Source organism: Aptenodytes patagonicus, chromosome 1, assembly GCF_965638725.1.
Source record: "Aptenodytes patagonicus chromosome 1, bAptPat1.pri.cur, whole genome shotgun sequence".
In the NCBI taxonomy this organism is placed as follows: domain Eukaryota; kingdom Metazoa; phylum Chordata; class Aves; order Sphenisciformes; family Spheniscidae; genus Aptenodytes; species Aptenodytes patagonicus.
The window spans coordinates 58275795-58295908 of record NC_134949.1 but is presented as its reverse complement, the minus strand read 5'-3'; the positions used below and the strand labels follow the sequence as shown (position 1 = coordinate 58295908).

Below are 20114 nucleotides of genomic sequence, written 5' to 3'. Positions count from 1 at the left end.
GTCATCTAGTCCAACCCCCCTGCTGTGGGCAGGGACATCTTCAACTAGATCAGGTTGCTCAGAGCCCCGTCCAACCTGACCTGGAATGTTTCCAGGGATGGGGCATCCACCGCCTCCCTGGGCAACCTGCTCCAGTGCTTCACCACCCTCAGCATAAAAAATTTCTTCCTTATATCTAGTCTGTATCTACCCCCCTTTAGTTTAAAGCCATTCCCTCTTGCCCTGTCACATCAGGCCCTGCTAAAAAGTCTGCCGCCATCTTTTTTATAAGCCCCCTTTAAGTACTGATAGGCGGCAATAAGGTCTCCCCAGAGCCTTCTCTTCTCCAGGCTGAACAACCCCAACTCTCTCAGCCTTTCTTCATAGGAGAGGTGTTCCATCCCCCTGATCATTTTCGTGGCCCTCCTCTGGACCCGCTCCAACAGGCCCGTGTCTTTCTTATGCTGAGGGCTCCAGGGCTGGACGCAGTCCTCCAGGTGGGGTCTCAGCAGAGCAGAGGGGCAGAATCACCTCCCTCGACCTGCTGGCCGCACTGCTTTTGATGCAGCCCAGGATACGATTGGCCTTCTGGGCTGTGAGCGCACATTGCTGGCTCATGTCCAGCTTTTCGTCCACCAGTACCCCCAAGTCCTTCTCGGCAGGGCTGCTCTCAATCCCTTCATCCCCCAGCCTGTATTGATACTGGGGGTTGCCCCGACTAGGTGCAGGACCTTGCACTTGGCCTTGTTAAACCTCATGAGGTTCACACAGGCCCACTTCTTGAGCTTGTCCAGGTCCCTCTGGATGGCGTCCAGGTCCCTCTGGTGTGTCGACTGCACCACTCAGCTTGGTGTCATCTGCAAACTTGCTGAGGGTGCACTCGATCCCACTGTCTGTGTCATTGATGAAGATATTAAACAGTACCCGTCCCAATATGGACCCCTGCAGGACGCCACTCGTCACCAATCTCCATCTGGACATTGAGCCATTGACCACTACCCTCTGGATGTGACCATCTAACCAATTCCTCACCCAGCGGACAGTCCACCCATCAAATCCATACCTCTCCAGTGTAGAGAGAAGGATGTTGTGGGGGACCGTGTCAAAGGCCTTACAGAGGTCCAGATAGATGACATCCATAGCCCTTCCCGTGTCCACTGATGTAGTCACTCCATCATAGAAGGCCCCTAGGTTAGTCAGGCAGGACTTGCCCTTGGTGAAGCCATGCTGGCCATCTTGAATCACCTCCCTGTCCTTCATGTGCCTTAGCATAGCTTCCAGGAGGATCTGTTCCATGATCTTCCCAGGCACAGAGGTGAGACTGACTGGCCTGTAGTTCCCTGGGTCTTCCTTTTTTTCCCTTTTTCAAAATGGGGGTTATGTTTCCCCTTTTCCAGTCAGTGGGAACTTCACCGGACTGCCACGACTTCTCAAATACGATGGATAGTGGCTTAGCAGCTTCATCCGCCAGCAATTTAAACAGCAAGGATAAATATTGGAGCAGTTTGGGGAAATTAAGGGGTTTTATGTGTTTTCTTTCTATGGGAGAGGCAACCGCTCACGTTTGCATGTTGATGCAACTGGAAAGAAGGAGAAAACAATGCCGTGAGGGTGAGGATGGGTCATGAGTTTGCAAGCAGCTCCTACAACACTAACCCCCATCCCTACTGAGCTCATCATCCCCCTCCCACCCTCCATGGCCTTTATATTTGTAATGTCTGTTTGCTTTGAGGTTTTCCTTGCCTCTCAGCTCTCTAGGAAACCTGTGTTGTCTCTGCATCCTGCTAGCCAAACACTGATTGCCTCTAAACCAGGGCTTAAACAGTTTCCTGGGGATCTAGGATTGTATTAGTCTGAAATTAATGCAGGTGGAGAAGCAGCAGGCTCCAGGGTAATACCGAGGGGAAGGACTTCTCCCGTGCAAAGCCCCAGCTGCTGGGTGTGATGCCGGGGTTTCCATCAGGGCCCATCCTTGTCTTGCGGGGTGGCTCGTGGGCCAGATCTTCCGTGTCGTCTTCTGGCTGGTGTATGTTTGAAACGTCCTCATCGCAGGCTGTCTGCTGAAAGAATAATTGCTTTCTAGCTGTCTGAGAAGGACAAGAGTGGGGGAGGAACAAGCTGGGCACTCTCCTGCCCCTGCCAGCTTGTGAAGAAGTCCTCTTCCCTTACCATAATCTCCAAGCCCCCTCTGCCCTATAACCATAGGGAGGACATCTTGTTGTCTCTCTTGCTGGTGTAACAGTGAATCAGACCTCCTGGTTGTTGTTTGCCTGACAAAGCAGCGGTGGAGGCAGCGGAGCCGTCTCCGGGCACGGAAAGACAATGCTGCAGTAAGCATTCGTCTTTCCCTTTGCCTTCGCTGCCGGTGGTGACAGAAATGAAGCGCTGCCTCCTGTCCCCCTCATTCTACATCTCCTACCTCCTGCGCCGATTCCTTCTCCTTCCTCCTTTCAGCAAGCATCGGCCTCTTGCAACGAGGCAGGCGCAATGCTAAAATTGTCAAGACACAGATAAAAGCTGGGCGATCATCCTTTTTTTTGCAGGGGAGATAATTAGGAACAGAACCTCTGCGAGGAAGAAGATCTTTCCATCATCGTTACTTTATCTCCAGGCAGCTACTCTAATCTCTCCAGGGACACGGCGCTTTCAAGCGTCGTATTCTTGCTGTGGTTTTTTTTTAATGCTTTAATCCCTATGCAGTTCACCCACTTTTGCTACTAAGCAGCAAGTCAGTGCGAGCTGGTGTGTTTGTGTGCCTATGCCTCTGTTTGGGGGGGGGGGACGACACGCACATGCGTATGTGATTCTGGGTTCAATTAAATGTTCTTTGTTTTTGATCAATGTGTCCCCAGGGAGTGTTTGCCTCAGGGCAATGCTGGGACTGGTTGTAAGGATTATTCATCAGCGGCTCATAGGTGAAAAGCTAAGGAAAAATGGCCAAACCCAAAACTGCAGAGGGCCCAAAGATAGGAACGCCATGTTTTTTGTGATTGTGGTGGGTGATACAGCGGGGCTGCAAGGTAGAAATGCCCCCTGAGGAAGGAGAGCATCCCACTGGCCTGTCTCCATCTGCTGCGGCTTAGCAAAATGCGGGCAGTTAGTTTCTGGACCCTCAAGTGCAGGGTTTCCGCGAGCTGCCTCTCTACAGCACCGCAAGCCAGTCAAAGCCTCGTTGGGCCAACACAGCTAACCCGTACTGGTCCCTTAGTTGCTAGCGCAAAAGGCACATAGACGGCTGGCTTCACATCAGCTGGTCTTTAGTTTCCATACTGAGTGACCAGGTGCCTGTCTGTAGGTGAAGGCAGGTCCAGAGCAAGGGTCCGATTTGCCCCTCTGGATCTGTAAGGAACTGTAATCGTTGCTCTGCTCTGGCTGGTCCTTTCTTATTCGCCACTAATCACAGATGGAAACTCTTTCAGCCCTTTGCCTTTGGCAGCCACAGCGAAATGCATTAAAACAAAGAAGTGCTGTTTGCTGCCCAACATTAGATTGTGTTGTACTCCTTAGCTGAGAAGCAGAAATGTAACCACCGACTGCAAAATATATGTATATATAATATATATCCTGCCCCCTGCTTTCTTTTAGCCATCTCCATCGTTGACAGTAGGAGGAGACCGGACGGCAGGCTGACTCTTCATCAGGTGGAGGGCACCCACAGACTTTTTCTTTTCTTGGCTGCTTCTGGCCAGGTTTTGGGACCTCCCCATTGTCCCTGTGGGCACAGGCCCTGCCGCGCCCAGTCTCCTCTCTGCCATAAAGCAGAGGGCTAGAGATTGCTGTCCTGCCTGTCGGCCGCAGCCCAGGGGCTGGGCGCTGCTCCACACCGCCTTGGGTAGTACCAGAGGGCCCAGGCTGGGGACTTGGGACACACCGAGGTCTGCTCTGCAGCTGCCCCGGGGTGGGTAAGGTGGTCGCATCTCTCTGGAGGCAGGAGGAGCTCTCGGGAGGCCCCATGGGGATGCTGAAGCCACATTTCACTGGGATCAGAGCCTCACCATGTTGCGTTGAGCTGAGGGAAGGCAGAGATGGGGATGTTGGTGTGCGGGAACGGGTGGCAGCCGAAAGCAGCCTGGCCCCGTGCTCTGGAGGAGGGAGCAACCCACTTTGGGACAGCCGGATCCCCTGGTCTGCTGGGCAAGGCAGTGCCCCACGCGTCATCCCATAGCTACTACCTCTAGTAACGGCTGCTGCCGCAGCACTAGCAGCTGCACGGGGGCCATTCCAGATGCTCTGGAAGCACGGCAACTTCCCTGTGTGAGCTGTGCATGAGTCTTAATGAGCCTTCCTGGGGAGGGAGCGGAGGAGGCTCCCGGCAGGACGGAGAGGCGCAGGAAGGCAATTAAGGCAGCCTCCCAGTGCTAGGGCAGTGTGAGCAATGGGGGCTTCGGAAGTGTCACCTCCCAGGGACAGAGTACGGGCTGGCTTGACCTGGTTTGAGGGGACTGGAAGGTTGACACACCACAGGGAGCCACGACCTGTGAGCCCAAAACTGAGGCTGCAGGTGTCAGGGAGCACAGGAGCTCTCCGAAGCCCACCCTGAGGCAGGGGTCCCAGGGGCTGCCCGTGTCCCCAGGGAGGCAGAGCCTGCACCACTGGCAGTGCCCTCCGGAAAGCTGGGCAGGGGCTGGAGGGGTTCAGGAATTGCAGCATTTTCTTCCCAAACACAATAATTGACAGCCATCAGGCCTGAAGGTTTTCCGTTGCCATATTTGACCTGGTCTTCTTGTTCACTGCAGGACGAAGCCCTTTTCGGTGGGGGGCGTTTGAGTCCCCTCAGCCCATGGGAAGACCTGCAGCAGCAAGTCCTGCAGATTAGGAAGGGAAATGGCAGTCCCCTTCCTCCCCTCGAAGCGTGTTAACAGCCCCTTGGAGGGGGGGATCAAGGAGAGTGCGCAGGCGGTATCCATCACATCTGTCTGTCTGCCCCACCATCTCCTCTTCCGCCAGCCCCCACTGAACCACCATAGCCTGATGGTGCCCCTGCCTCTGCTCTGCCCACATCTTGGGTTGCCTTCAGCTCTTTCCCTCTTTCCCCCCCACCCCATCTTAGTTATCCAGACACAACACAGCATCCCAGCTGAGTGCACCTACCCCAACCTGAAAACCTTCTCTGCACCATTGTTAAAAACTTCCTTCTTTAACCCCCCCCAAGCGTGACTTTGTTCCTTGCCTCTTCTGTGCACAACACGTTGTTTTCCAACTGGCCGCCCTTAGAGAGACATGGGTCTTCTCCTGAGTGCTCCTGGTTAATTTAGAAGCAAGCAATATGTGTAAGTCATTGTAATTACTCCTTCCAGCCAGCAACGCCATTGATTTGTTGTCTCCTCCACCTTTTAAGCCCTGTCGCAGGTTTGCAGCTCTTGCAAGGCTTGGCTTACCAAAAATAAATGGTCCCTTCTTGCTCTCCTCTCCAGATGGGTGAGAGGCAGCCGCCACTTCCCGCAGAGAGTCAGGGCAGGATGGAAATCAAATATTTATTCCTACTCTTGATTTTCTGTCTCCTAACTGGTTTCTAGTCTCTCCGTAATGCCTTCAGTTCCTGAAGAGCCTTATACAGAGGCATTTGCCGTAAGCTTTTAAAATTTCTGGATAAATTATATCAATTCTTCCTGTCCCCCCAGTCTGCCCAACTGGCTGTGACCCTCTGGGGGGGAGAGGAGGTGACCCTGCAGAAGCTGTGCTGCCGGGCTCCCCCCTTTCTCCTGTCCCAGAAGTGACAGATCCACATGTCCTGGGGACACGGCTGGGGTTGGGATTGCGCCAGCATAGTCTGGCGAGGGGGCGGAGGGCAATCCCTGCCCGAGCATCTCCTGCTGTTCCTTTGTTTCTGCTTTTCCGAGGGGTGGTTCACACAGATTTCGACGTGGGCTGGGTTTCTGGGCTCCGGAGGAACAGGTTTTATGCCAATACCCTACACCAGCAGCCAGGCTGTTTCCATCCTTGTTCATCCTTCTGCAGGTCTTCTGCCTTGGCCGGCAGCCCCAAAAGCCCCCTCATGGGGCTCCTGCAGTTTTAATAGGAGGGTCTTCAGGACCAGTCCACCCTTACTTCACCTCCTCCTAAGTTTGTGACCCCAGCAATGGTTTTGGACATTTCCTCCTCCAAAAGGTGCTGTCCTTCCTAATTATGCTACTGTTATTTGGGTGCACAAGCAGAGGTCACCTGTTGAACCCTCTCCCGTTAGTGGTGTGGGGGTGAGCCTCCAGCTCAGCAAAGCCCTTGAGCGTATGCTCCAGCTGAAGTACGTACTCAGAGTTATTTTTTTCCTTCAAAAAACCCCTCAATTTTGAGGAGATGTGCTGAAGGTGAGAGCCCCAGAGCTTGTTTTATGGCATTAAATACCCTCCAGAAGGAGCAGTGGGAGCCGTGGCAGCGAGGAGACCCCACCGGCACGCCAGCAAAGGCAGGGCCCTGGGGAAAACTGGGTCCTCTGCCTTTATGCTCTGGTTTCCCCAAATATGGGTGAGGTTGTGCCTTTCCTAGGAGGGACAGGACCCACTGAGGGGCAAGAGCATCATGTAGACCCGGCCGTGGGTTGCTCTAGAATAGGCAGCTCCAAGAGCCATGCCAAGGGCGAACCAGCTCATGCCTAGCTAGGTCAGAAACTCATTATAGTACTTAATTAGATTTATACCCCACATGAGCTCCTTGCCATCACGGTCTGATCTGGAGGCCTTGATTTCCCACTGGTTTCTGCTTCCCTGTCGTGGAGATAGGGGTCCCTCTTCCACAGAGAGGTGTTTCCCCCTAGCCCCCCACAGCAGCCTGTACCCCATGCTGCTCCACAATGGGATAGATGAGGGGTGCCCAAACTGTGACAACACCCACCCCGCCCCCGGGGCAATGATACTCAGACTCTTACGATGATATTTCTATAATGCCAGCTACGCAGCTGCGAGCCGGCCATCTCCCTCAAGGGATGCCACCCTGAGCATCCTGAGGAAGGACACCTCGGCTTGGGCTGGCCGGTCCCCTCCGTCCCCGCAGCGACTTCATGCCCCACGGGAGGCTCGAACAGAAAACATCAAGTTTATTGTCCACGATCAACTTTACAAAAGAAATGTCCCAACACGGGCGCACGTCAGGGCCCCTTTCACGAACGTGCATTAGAGAAAGCGCGTGAGCGAGCGAGGAAGAGGGGGCAGCTTGGCGGGGTTGCACGAAGGTCACAGTGTTTCCCACTTGGCATGAGGGCTGCATCCCATCCCCGCCGCGTCCCCCTCGGCGGGCTGAGCCACCCCACCACCGGTGGGGACCCTGCGGGGGAGTGATGCTGGGTGGCGGGGCTGTCCCCTCCGCCCGCTTCGCCTCCCCGGGGCTGGGGGGCAGCCGTCACCAAAAGCAGAAAGTGGGACTCGGGTGGGGGAGGAGCACTGGAAGCTGGACACCGCATTGAGCAACCATGAGAACCCCGAAATAACCCTCCCACCCCCCCCCCAGACACACACGCGCGCGCACACATACACACTCACGTATCGAGACATTGGTGACCACACAGCGTGGAAACTGTATTCTCAGGCACTCCAGGGGAAAATACCCGCCCGCCCCGTCACCCCCCCCAGTTCCAAAGCCGGCAGCGCCCCCGTCCCTGGCCAGGAGCAGCTCAAAGCAGGGGTCCCAGGCGGAGGCGAGGGCAGCAACCCAAACCAGCACCCAAAAGGCCAGAGGATGGACAGCAGGGCTCCTCCGGCCACCACCATCCTCCGTCTCCTTGGGTTTTTTTCTTGCTTTCGCTCCCTTCGATGGCAGCGCTGCGCTCCCTCCCCCTCGGCCAGGGCTGGGGGAGGTGCTTTGCCCCTTTCTCCCCATTCCCTTGGTGGCCGACCAACCCTCCAGCTGGGGGGGGTGGGTGTGCCACTCTGCTTCCCTCTGCCTCGAAAGCCTGACTCCCCTCGGGCAGCCCTGCCCAAACAGGCAGCAGAGGCAGGGGAAGGGGTGCAGGAGGGGAGTGCCGCCCCGCTGACCCTCCGCCATCCTCCTTTGGCCTCCCCAGGGCTGCGCTTGAAAAACCAGGGCGGCAGAAGAGGGGATGGGGCCAGCAGGGAAGATGCTCACGGCCATTTGGAGTACGGGCTCACAAAACCAGACAGTGGGGTGCTAGAAATAAATAAGGAAAGGGGATGTGCTTGGGGGATGCCCACACGCTGGCATCCCACCAAGGCCGGACTGTGCTTGGGGTGGATAGAGTTCTCCTTCCCACTCCCCATTGGAGCTGACAAGGCGGGGACCCTCGCTGTACCAGAGACACCTGTGGATACAGCGAGGTCCTCCTGAAACAGAAGCGGGGCAAGGTGAGACCCAGGGGCAGGTGTGCCAGAAGGGGGGACAAGCTGCACTGCCGGCATGAGGGCAAGAGGGAGGCTGCTAGGGCCACAACCCTCCATCCCGGGACGCCAGCGCGGGGGGTTTGAGCATTGCTCCGGTACGGCGGCAAGGCTCGGCAGTCCGGGAAGGGAGAAAGGGGCTCCCCACTGTCTCCTTCGGGGCTGCCGCCAGGCTCCTTGGCGCTGGGGAGGGGATGAGGGGCCACTCACGCCTTCCTCCCTTCCTCGCAGGCGGTGAAGCCCCCCTTGCTGGCGCCCCCGAAGACCTCCACTGCCTGGTCGTCCCACTGGATCACATTGCCTTGGAGGTGGGAGGTGCAGTTGGCCAAGCCCAGGATCTCCGCCGGCGCCAGCATGTGGTCCCACACGCTGAACTGCGCCAGCTCTCCCACGAAGGCCTGCGTGGCATCAAAGCGGCCACCCAGCGTGTCCTGGGAAAGAGCGGGAGAGGTGATGGGACAGGGATGGGGATGGGGCGGGAGAGGGGACGCACATCCGGCAGGCAAACAGGGTGGAGGAGAGGGGGAGAAGCAGAGTGAGATGCCCGAAGGCATGGAGGGGAAGGGATGGACGTGTGGGGGAGATGCAAGCAGACAAGGCGGGAAGCGAATGGGTGACAGAGTGATGGGGAGAGGGAAGAGAAGATGATGAGCACACATGCCTGCCCAGAGGTCAGATGAGCAGGCAGGAGAGCCCCTCGCCCACACTGCCAACATGCCCTGCCCACACCGCTCCCCACCCTCGCCCCATTTGGGGGCTGCCCCCCCGGCCGGCTTCACTCCAGAGCAATGCAAACCAGCAGCCCTCAGCGGCGGGCCAGCACATACCTGCTCCTGTCCAAGGATGATGACACCCTGGGGCTTGATGGCGTGCCAGGAGGCCAGGTTCTCGCCAGCGCCCCGCTGCTCGCCGTCCTGGTACGCTGACCACTTGCCATCCCGGGTGGTCCACGCCACGCAGACGTGGTGCCAGGCCTTGTCCTTCAGGCTCAGCGGCAGCTGGGCGACCTTTGTGAGAAGAGCAAGATTCCGGCACTCGGTGCGACTGCCAGAGGACCCTGGTGTCCCCCCAGCCCCTCGCAGAGCAAATGGTGCACCCCCACGGCGGCGGCACCCCAAATTCTACAGACATCTGGATGCGCTGCTTCTCCCTCTCTCCCTCTGGCCCTTCAACCGGGCCCCTTCCTCCCAGCTCCCCCACCCCGCTACCCCCAGGAGCATCATTTCCCAGGAGGGTTGAAGAAAGGGAAATGAGGGCAGGGGCTTCCCTCCCGTCCCCCCTCCGGCTGGACCGACCTTGTCATTGATGAGCAGTTCCAGGGGGTTGGTGCCCCACTCCAGCAGCACGATCTCGTTGGCTTGGCTTGGGACGGAGTAGGAGAAGGGGGTGCCGAGCCCCGCCAGGGCCTTGGACTTCAGCCACATGCAGATGGTGAAGGCATAGAGCTCCGGCAGGCTCTTCTTCATGCGGGCATACATGTAGTTGTTCTGCACTGGGATGGTCACCTTGAAGGCGTCGGGAGGGCTGTAGCCTGGCGGTCCTACGATGGGGAGGAGAGAGGAGGGTTAGCACCCACCGCTGGGATGAGGGTGGCTTGTCCCAGGACCCCCCCGTGCCACCTCCATCCCCATCGGGCAGGACTCACCGTGCTCCAGCTCCATCACCCGGTTCTGGAGGGAGTTCAGCTCCTTCTCGATGTCGTGCTGCTGCTGGCTGCGGTCGGTGCTGGCTGCCTGGCGCTCCTTCTGCAGGGTTAGGATCTTGGAGAGGAGCTGCTCCTCCAGCTGCTCCATCTTGGTGTGGAGGGCATCACGGGCGAGCGCTGGGGTGGTGGGCACCGAGCCGTTGGTGCGGGCTGGCAGCTCCTGCTGCACTCGGCAGCAGCCACGATGGGGGGGAAAGGAGGGAGAAAAGAGAAAACTCAGAGCGGTGTCACCGTAAGAGGTTAAATAAGGACATGCCCAGCCCGCACCACTGCGGGGAGTGCTGGGACCACAACACCACATCCGCAGCAGGGTCTTCTCCAAGAGCCTCCAGATGACTTTGTACCTCCCCTCAGAGCTCTCAGAGCCCCCCTTGAGTTTGTTACTGCAAAACGAAGCTTGGCTGTTCTTAATGACTTTCTGCCACTTCAGAGACAGAGCAAGGACAGGTCGCACAGGCGCTCGGGACATCCCTTGGCTCTGGTCTCGCGGGCAGCCTCCCACAAGGAGGGGACAACACAGGAAGGTGCTCGGAGCTCCCCTTCCCCACCGCATGTGAGGCTGCTTCACCATAGCCAGAACATTAACATCACACAACGGGGCTGTAATCCTCTTAGCCCAGCTCAGCCAGCACCTAGGGGTGCGTGCACGCATGCCAGGTCGGGCAGATAGCTCTCTGTAAGCATAAGCCAGCCTCTCCCAGGCCATCGGGATGCCACAGAGAAGTGGGGCCAGTGGTAGGTCCTCCAGTCCTCAAGACATGACCCATCACTTGAGGACATCTTGTCCCATCAGGGTTAAAACCCAGACCAAAACTCTTCCCTTGGCTGATCCAAAACCCAGTGCCTGGTGAAGATGCTCCCAACCGCTACTGCACCCTGCAAAGACCCCAGATCCCACCTTGCTGGGAGACCCCATCCTGGCTGGAAGAAAACCAGGCTGGAAGGGAGGAGGTGGCCCTTTGCCACGCTCCTGGGGTTTCTCCGTAAGTAGCAGCCCTTTCCCTTCCCCATGTCCTTGGGGCATTAGGCTCTCTGCCATGGGCTTGGAAAGATGGTGACCACCTTCTCCATGCTGCCAGACCTTCCTGAAGGTGCCAGAACGTCTCCAGCACCAAGAGGGGTCTGCACAGCTGCTTCAGCCCCGGACATTCGCATGGCTTATGCTGGTGGGACACGGGGTGATGCCATCCCTGCTGATCTGGACGGCCCCCCCCGGTCTCGGAGCTGGCCTGGAGGGGGTCACCACGCTCATCTATGGTTGTGGCTTCAGCTTTTTCTTCCCTATATCCCGCTTTTCCAGGACAGACAGGACCTGATGATCATGCACACAAAGATGAAGGCAGGGATGCCCGCTGATGTCACCCCCAATCTTTGCTATCCATCATGAACAACAGAGGGGAGGGGAAGGCTGGAGGAAAGATGGGTTTGGCCGGGCAGGATGCAACCTTGGGGAATGGGAATAGCAGGGAGAAGGTAGCAGGGAGAGAGAGAGTGAGAAGATGATGTTGGCATGAGCACAAACGGCCCCGCACTGGGCAGGTACACACTCGGGATGCAAATGAGAGGGCGGCTGCGATGCCCCAGGGTCTGGTAAAGCCTCCAGCGGGGCCTGCTGGGACAAACCCATAGGTTTTGCGAGAAAAAACAATGCAGAGAACTAAAATCAAGCAAGAAAAGAGAGGTTGTGCAGGGGACATCTGCCAGCCCTGACCAAACGCCAGCTCTCACTGCCGGCTTGCTCTGGTGGCACTGGGGATGCTCTCGCAGAGAGCAAAACCTCTCTGGGAAGGGAAAAGCGCTAGGCAAAGGTCATTCTGCCTTTGATCTCTGTAAACCAGGGAGGGATTAGCTGATGGGGAGGGGGCTTTAGCCCTTTTTTGGAGGGAGGTTCTTGGGGCCCTGCCGGTGCAGCCGGCTGAGAAGCAGGGGAGGGATGGCGGGCGGGAAGGAAAGGCGAGTGGAAAGGTTAATTCCCATCCTCCTGGCAGGCATAATTCCCACCCGGGGCTGCCCGCGCTTATATCCAAGCAGAGCTGGCTGTGTCGGCAGGGGCAGCGCAGGTGGGATGGGGGTCGCCTTCGCCTCTTTGTCCGCATGCCGTGGGCTCCAAGAGCTTTTCTCATCCCTTCAGGCCGCCTGGCTGCGGCGGAGGCTGGCGCACTCCTGTCTGCCGCATGCTTTGATTGCTCGAGCTGCGGGTTTGGAGCCTACGTCCCTGTTTCATGCACGGCTCCATCTGTTAATGACGAAAAAAGAAAAGGCTGGGAGCTTTTGTCACTCTCACTAGCCTCCAATAGCCTGCCCTACATTATTCAGTAGTGACTGAGTGCTTTTTTTTCCTCCCCCTTCCTCCTGCTTTTCTCCCTGCTGCTATTTTCTTCCCTCTATAACTTTTCTCCCTATGGCTTTTTCATTTTCGGAGCATCTCCTTCTGATGGTCCCCTCCACGCACACACATGCCGTCTCTCCGCTTTTGCTCAATTCCTTCCCCTTTCCTGAGTTTTTCCCCCTCCATCCATCTCTCCAGCTCTTCCCGGCCCCTCCAGCCCAGCAGCCAGGGCAGCGTTAGCCGAACCCACATGACCGGCCGAACCACAGACAGCCCAACATTCCTTGTGGCAAGGGATGCAGCTGGTACCCTCATCCGGCCGAGTTTGGGGACCACCCCATCATCCCAGCAGACACTATCCCCACCCCTGCAGCCAGACCACAGCCGGATAGGAGACTGGACCTCCCCATCTCACCCCCTGCAGCCGGGACATGCCGGGTGATCCCCCCAGTGCCGAACTGGGCTGCATCCTCTAACCATCCTCCACATCTCCGAGCTGTCGCTCAAGCATCTTTCTCCCAAATCAAATTATTTGCAAAATTATTAATGCTAGCTGTGCAGCTGTTATCTACTGGTGACCTTTGGGGAGGGGAGGGGGGGAGGAAGCGCCTTCTCCCCGGCTGTTCAGCAGGCACCCGGCTTCCCATCTGCTGCTGCACAGGCAGCAGGGGAGTGGGCAGCGGGTGCGGGGGAGGCTCGCTCAACGCTTTTTGGCCACCGGAGCCGGCAAAAAAGATTGAAAGATGCCAGGTAATATTAATCACGTTAAATGTCAGCGGCTGGTGGGGGGGCGGGGAGGGGGAGATGGGGGGCCGGGGCAGCCACGTCGGCGTGCGCTCGCTCGGGCTGTAGCCCTCGGTCGGCAAATTCACTTTGATTTATGTAAGGAGATCAGAGCCTCATTTACTAATGCACTGGCAAATCTGGGCCCCGCCGCTCCCCCTCGGCCGCCGACACACAAGTGCCCACCTTAGCTGCTGGGGCAGGGCGGGCAGGACCACAGGACGATGCCCGTAGGTCGATGCCCCCGGCACATCCCAGGGATCATGATGCTGAGCTGGGTGTGTGCACACAGCAGCCCCATTCCCTTCCCCAGACCCACGAATCCTCCCAGCCTGCCCATAGCTCCTCCGTGGCTGCCGCAGTGGGATGCTCACTGCCGCAGGGTGGCACACCCGCCGCACTGGGGTTTTTCGGACCCTGCCACCTTTTCGGACCCTTTTGGACCCAGGCAGGAGCTTGGGGGTCATTAAACTCCAGGAGGGACTGCCTGGGGTGGGGGGTAAGCAGGGGTGCATTGGCCTTTCCCTCCTCCTCCTCCTCCTCCTCCCACAAGAAGAGCTTGCTTCCGATTCCTGTCCGCCTCAAACCTCACTTGGGGCCCGGGTCCGTCACTATTTGGGGCTCTCCATCCCCGCTCTGCCGGAGATGAAGGCGGGAGGGAGGCAGCTGGCTCACTCCCATTCCCATGCCCATAGCCGAGGGTTTCCTGCCAGCAGCCAGGTCGCCAGCCACAGTGGCACAGCCAGGCCGGCATGGCCGCACACCAGCTGAGAAGTAAAGAGGCTGTTATGGCTCTGCTGAGGCCGGGTCCCCCGTAGGGCCCATTGGGCTGTCCCCCCTCCCTCTCAGCTCCCCTCCGAGTGACGATGGGGACAAGGAGGGCATCTGCACCCCAGCACAGCCCAGGGGGCCGAGGTGATTCCCTCCCCCCTCTGAAACCCCTCCGTTTCCACTTGCAGCAGTAATTAAAAGCGTGGAAAAGGAGCATCTGGGCCCCCCGGGTCTGCGTGCCAAGATGCGCCCAAGCATAAGGATGTGAGCACGTGCAGAGAGTGGGGGGGGGACCCCTCAAAACCAGAAGGAAAAAGCCCAGCCAGGCTGCTGCACGTGAGGAAAGGACAAGCGATGCCTTGTGGGGGGTTAGGAGGAGGTGAGGGAAGATGTCCCTGTGTGAACACCACGCCAGCCTGTCCCTGCTGAAATGGCAGGGGGCAAAGAGCAAGCCTGTGGGGGCCCTCCCTGCACCCCCCCCCCCCCCAGGAAACCCTGCCACTGCTACAATTAAGAATCAAATGACTTAATAGCTTTTTTCGGTGCATCAATAAATCTTGTTATGCTTTACAGCCAGGGCCAAGAGCGCCTGGATTAGATCAGCGATCTTCCGCCAGCTCCCTCCCCGCAATCCTGGCTCCGGAGCCTCCAGCAGTAATCCCTGCCGGCAAACCCGCTGCCTGCAGGAAGATGCCCTGGAAGGCAGCCTTCCCGAGGGGGCCCATGGCATTTTGTGTCATCCCTATCCTGAAACTAAGCCACCCTGGGCTTCACCAGGGCTTCCTCTTCTTTCTTCCCTCCTGCTGGGTTTCGCTGAGCCTCCGGCACGCTGACAGCCACCCCGGGACTGTCCCCATCCAGGTCACCTTTTGGGGTGATCACCGCCTCCCTTTAGGAGAGCTTTCGGGGCTGGGGGCCCCCATGCCATGGGGTACCACAGGAAGGTTCCCAGGGCCAACAGATGGAGCCACGCGGGATGGAGAGGCGCAGGCACTTCACCATCAAGTTTTAGGTGTCTGCTTGTATGTGGGGGGCAAAGGCAAGCCGGAGGTGGGGGGGGGGCACAGGCAACCATCACTGCACGTCCGAGGTGTGACCTGCTGTGTCTGCCCTGCAGAGTACCCTTGGGATCCCAGCAGTGCAAAAGGGAACATTTTTGGTGATGTGCTGCTTGTCTTCCTTATCAGTATATGTGTGTGTGAGCCTTGACCCAGCATCGCTTCAGGCTCCCTAGGCACACATGCTCCAGCCCTTGTGAGCTTCACCCTCCTCCACCCCAAACCTCCCACGATTGCCAGAAACCCCGGATGAGGGGCCAGAGCAGCTCACAGGTGACGCAGCCCCTCGGGGAAGGGCAAGAGTGTGACCGGAGAGCAGCCAAAGGCCCAATGCTCCAAGGTTCAAACTGATGTGCTGGGCACTGTCCCACCGTGCATTGCCTGGTCCTCATGCACACACAAGTATGCAGGGGCTTATTTTTCCCCCCCTTTATTTCTGGATGAGCATGTCTGCTGTCTGCACATGCATTTCTTAGCCCAGTTGTGTGATCCCACTTGTGGAAATCTGTTTGTTTGGGGCTGCAAGGGGGTTTCGGGATGGCTCTGTCCCTCCCTTTGGCTGCACTGGGCTCTGGGCACCGTGCTCAGCTGGGCTGCGCGTCCCCCTCTCCCCACGCATGCCTGGCGTGCCTCTTGTGTTTGTTTTTGTGCATGTGTGCGCATTACCCTGGAAGCTCACAGGTGCTTCCTCCGGTCTCCAGCTCTTTCCCTATGTGTGTGCATGTGCTTACTTGCCTTTCCCCATCTTTCTATCCCTGCTCATATCTCCATTCATTACAATAACCCTCTCTCCCGGTCTCATTTCTCAGCCTGTGACCTTAGTGGCTCTGAATTTTCTACCCGTGGCTCGCTGCTACTGCGCCCACATGGCTGTAGTGAGGGGGCCAGAAGGGCAAAGCTGGGAAGAGGGACCCATGGGGTGCTGCCTGACCCCCCACCCAGAGCTCCGCACTCCAGGGAGGAGTGGAGAGGACAACAGGGAACCAAACGGGAAGATGAGGAGGTTAAGGACTCGCAGGAGGTTGGCTCTGGCCCCCAGCAGACCTCAGGGGACAACACAACCCCCAGAAAAGATGGGACATCTGGAGCAAACACCCCAGGGAAACCAGACAACTCCCCTCTGGCAGCTCTCATGTGCCCAAACTATTGCCCCGGCTGTATCCTGCAAAGTCTGCCAAGGTCCATGCTACTGCTGAGCCCACATCAGCCTAAATAAATCGACACACATGCGCGCCCTATGATGGGCCCCATCCCAAGCATCACCATAGAGCCTTTGGTGCTGCTGTCTTGTGGCCTGGCCAGGGCTGAGCCTGCTGGGCACACGCTGCATGGATACTACAGAGTGGGGACCAGGGATCCGTGTCCCAAGTGCCAAGAGCCTGATGCCACAGTGATAGGCACGGCGAGCGGCTCCAGCTGCCCACTTCTCTCTACAGCTCCCACGAACCACATGGGGAAGGGGTGCTGCACTCGTGGCAGGTGGCACCATGCTTTACTTTGAGAGACGTCCCGTCCATAACTGCAATGGGATCAGATGGGATTTACCTTTCTGCTAAAGGGCGGGATCTGGCCCTGAGCTGACACCCTGCTGCCCTCACTCTGGTGGAGGCCTCAGCGGGGCTACAGGGCGAGCGAGGTGCCCTACCTGGGGGCAGGCTGGGGGGAAAGCAGGGCAGCCCTGGCCCCTTGGGACCACCCTGCGTGGAGGGAAGAGAGGGTGGCTGAGAGCAAGCCCCTTGCCCCTGGGCAGAGACCTCAGGGAAGAGCGGGGCGAGGACAACCTTCCTGAAGCCTCGTGAGGGGGATGAGCTGGTTTGGGGTGCGGGTGGCAGCAGGCCTAGGGAATGGTGTGAGCAGAGCATCCCCCCCCAGATCCCTGGGAGCATCTTCCCCCGGGAGCATCCTTCCCAGACCCCCGGGAGCATCCCTCGCACCTCTATCCGGTCGATGCGGTCCTGGAGGGCGTGGACGGCCTCCTCCAGCTCCCGCACGGCGGGCGGCTCGGCGGGGGGGTGGCCCATGGTGCCGGGGCGCGGGGCGGCGCGGAGCCCGGCGGCGGCGGCGGGGGCGGCGGCGGCGGGAGTTCGCAGGCCGCCCTCGCAGCGGCTGAGCTTGCCGGTGAGCTCCCGGATGGTCTCCTGGTCCATGCGGATCCGCTCCTTCTGCTCCAGCGCCGTGCGGCGCAGCTGGGCCGCCGCGCTCCGCAGCGCCAGCAGCTCCTCGGGGCCGGGGCCGGTGGCGGGGCCGGTGCTGGTGCCGGTGGCCGGGCACTCAGCGCTCAACGGCGTGCAGACGAAGCGGCTGAAGAGCGGCGGCGGCGGCCCCCCCGGCAGGCGCGGCCCGGCGCTGGCCAGAGCCTCGGCGGGGCCGTGCAGCGCTCCCAGCCCCTTGTCGGCGGCGGGCAGGAGGGCGGCGGCGGCCGAGTCATTGTCGGCGGCGGGGGCGGGAGCGGCGGTGCCGGCCGGGTGGACGCTGGCGATGATGCAGATGATGGCCCCCAGGAAAGCCAGCATGCCCGCCGCCAGCAGCACTGCCAGAAACTTCAGGGTGGCAGCGGCGTGGGGGGCCCGAGCCCGCGGACGGCGAGAAAACAGAGCGGGCAGGGATGGATGGACGGACGGACGGACGGACGGACGGCCCGGAGGGAGCCGACGGGGAAGGACGGCACCGGCGCCGGGGCCCCCGGCGCGCCGCGCTTATATCTGCCGGGCGGCGCCGCACCGCACCGCACCGCCCCCGCCCCCGCCCCGGCCCCGGCTCGGCCGTGCAGCCCCGCCCGGCCCTGCCCCTCTTAGGGACCCCCACCTCCCACCCGGGAGCATCACTCCCCGGGCTGCAAGTGCGAGGGGCCCGGGCGGTGGGAGGTGAGCCGGCAAGGGGCGCCGGAGACGGGGAGGAGCGGGCGGGGAGGGGGGGGCACCCCGGGGGCACCCGGGGACGGGGGCAGCCTAGGCTCGGGCTCGCTGAAAGCAGCCCGGTGGGAGCCAACAGCAAGGCGATGCTCCTCCGGGGCAGCCCAAGGGACGATTTTTCCCCTGCGAGACGCTTAGGCTGGAAGTAAAGGGCCCCTCGTTACCCTGAGGGTCAACTCCTCGCGATCAGGCGTCCCCCCGGGTGAGTCTTTGGGGCTGCTGGCGGGCCTTTCCCTCCTTGCTTTTCTCCTAAAAATTAAACCAGCAACCTTCCAGCTCTTGGAAAATGCCTCCTCCGGGAGGGCGGCGGGGCGGCTGTCCTGCTCTCCCACCCCAGTCATGACTGTTGCAGACAGCAGCCGGGATGCCTCACCCCCTGCCCCGCACGCCCACGCCATCCATTTGGGAAATAAATACCTACATTTAATCTTTCCCTACCATTACTTTATCCTAAACCGCCTGTAAAAAAGATACTTCAGGCACCTGCTTTCTCCTTGCTCCGACAGCGCACTCGCCCATCCGACACAAGCCGTGCCCTCTCCCCTCCCCAGGCATGCCGGTGCCTTGGCTACGAAGCCCGGCTGAGCCAAGAGGAGCAGTGGAGGGAAAGCAAACAAAATCGATTTTAAGCTCTGCTCTGTAATGGCAGGAAATCCTTCCTAGCCAGCAGGGAAGCAGCAGCATGTGTGTTTAAAGCAGCTCCAGCACTGGATATGAAACACCGGTAAAGATTACATCTTCTCCCCCCCCAGGCATGTTTGGGTGGACAGCAAGGGAGCCAGAGCTACAAAGGCTCCTCAAATCCGGCTTTGTGCAAGCAGGGAGTGGGATGCTGCTGGTGGGGCACGGTCATCCTCTCTCCCCACAGAGCGCATTGCACCTCAGCCCCCCCAAATCTTCATCCTGGAGCCAGCAAGAGGCCTGTCCGGCTCATGGTGCTGGGAGGCTACGGGGAGGAGGGGAGGAAGTCGGATGGGGCAGTTTGAGGAAGACGGAGAGATGAAGGCAACCGTGAGGAGGTAAAGTGGAGGTGGGCATGGAGGGGGGCGAGAAGGTGGATGTGGAGAAAGCCCAGTGACAGGCACCCAGCCCCGGCGACGAGGCTGGTGAGTGCCCTGGGCAGACAAGTGCTCAGAGCGTTGGGACAAGTGGGCGCTGGTGCAGAATGCAAAGAAAATGGAAGCCTGCACCCCACGGCACGAAGGGAGGCCACTGGCCTCCAACCTGCCCCTTCCTAGCGGTGGCAGGAGATTGCACCCTCCCTGCATCACCCCCTGCCTCCAGCCTGCCCACCCCTGCCAGCGGTCAGGCAGGAGTGCATTTGAAATGAACCCATGTAGGTGCTGGGCCAGCCCACCCCACTCCGCAGCGTGCAGATCAGGGTGGGAAAGGCACCTTTACCTGCAATCCTGCAAAAAAAATGCCGTACGCCTCTAGGAGGCTTTTTGGGTCCCAGGCTGGGGGAAGCGATGCCATGCTGGGGACTTTGCACTGGCCCGGCCGAGCATCCCTCGCGTGCTGTCCAGATTTTATTGCCAAAGGCTGCAGAATCGCAGTGGCAATGTTTATCGCTCTGGCTGACGCTGCTGTGGCAGTGAGTGGGATGGGTGAGCCCCTCCACACCAGCCCCGACCCACTCACCCATGCCGGGGCCGCGAGAGGTGGAAGAGTTGGGTGCCGCAGTGGGCAGGACTCACCGCTCCCGGGGTCCCGACCTCCCCCTCAGCAGGGACCACAACTTCTTCCCGGAAACAAAGAGGTGGCAAAAATAGATTTTCGCAGGGGGTGATGACTCAGACTGGTGAGCAGCCAGAGCAGCCTCCCTGTCCTGTGAATAACGATTCAAAGATGCTCGGTGGGCAGCCGGCTCCGTGAGGACACGGTCATGCCAAAACCCTGCCCTCCTGTGGGCGATGGGAGGGGGGGAGGTGAAGGGGGGGCTTTGGGGAACCCGGTTTTGAACAGGATTGGCGACAGAAGCTGGTTTCAACAAGAGCTCACAGATTCAGCCCAAGAGGGACACGGAGCAAGCGATTAAGGGATTTTGTTCCATCTAATTAATGCCCAAACGGTGTCTCGGGCTGGCAGCTGTCCCCAAGGGGCGGCCGCGGGCAGGGCAAGGTGGGCCAAGGGGCTGCCCCACCATGGCCCCCGGGTGAGAGGGACATTTGGGACAGGCTGCTGGCACCAGGGGAAGGAGATCAGCCTGCTCTGAGCCCAGCGGATGCACTGCCCACCGTCCAAACCTCCCTG

General features: G+C 59.4%; 1 protein-coding gene across 1 annotated transcript; it reads right to left on the bottom strand.

Annotated features, from left to right (window-relative positions):
- Positions 1-6989: 6989 nt before the first annotated feature.
- Positions 6990-17627, bottom strand: NPTXR (neuronal pentraxin receptor). The gene is made up of 5 exons (XM_076337622.1): positions 16884-17627; positions 9949-10171; positions 9599-9843; positions 9131-9310; positions 6990-8734 (listed from the first exon to the last, which is right to left on the bottom strand). The coding sequence occupies exons 1-5, from the start codon at positions 17460-17462 to the stop codon at positions 8510-8512; spliced, it is 1452 nt and encodes a 483-aa protein (XP_076193737.1). The 5' UTR covers positions 17463-17627; the 3' UTR covers positions 6990-8509.
- Positions 17628-20114: the final 2487 nt, after the last annotated feature.

Bases quoted from the DNA above. Each gene is read 5' to 3' on its own strand.
- NPTXR (XM_076337622.1), bottom strand. From the start codon at position 17,462: ATGCTGGCTTTCCTGGGGGCCATCATCTGCATCATCGCCAGCGTCCAC. The intron at 10,172-16,883 runs GTGCGAGGGATG...TGCCGAGTGCAG, and splicing joins ACCGCATCGACCGGATAGAG to CAGGAGCTGCCAGCCCGCAC. The intron at 8,735-9,130 runs GTATGTGCTGGC...GCTCTTTCCCAG, and splicing joins TCATCCTTGGACAGGAGCAG to GACACGCTGGGTGGCCGCTT.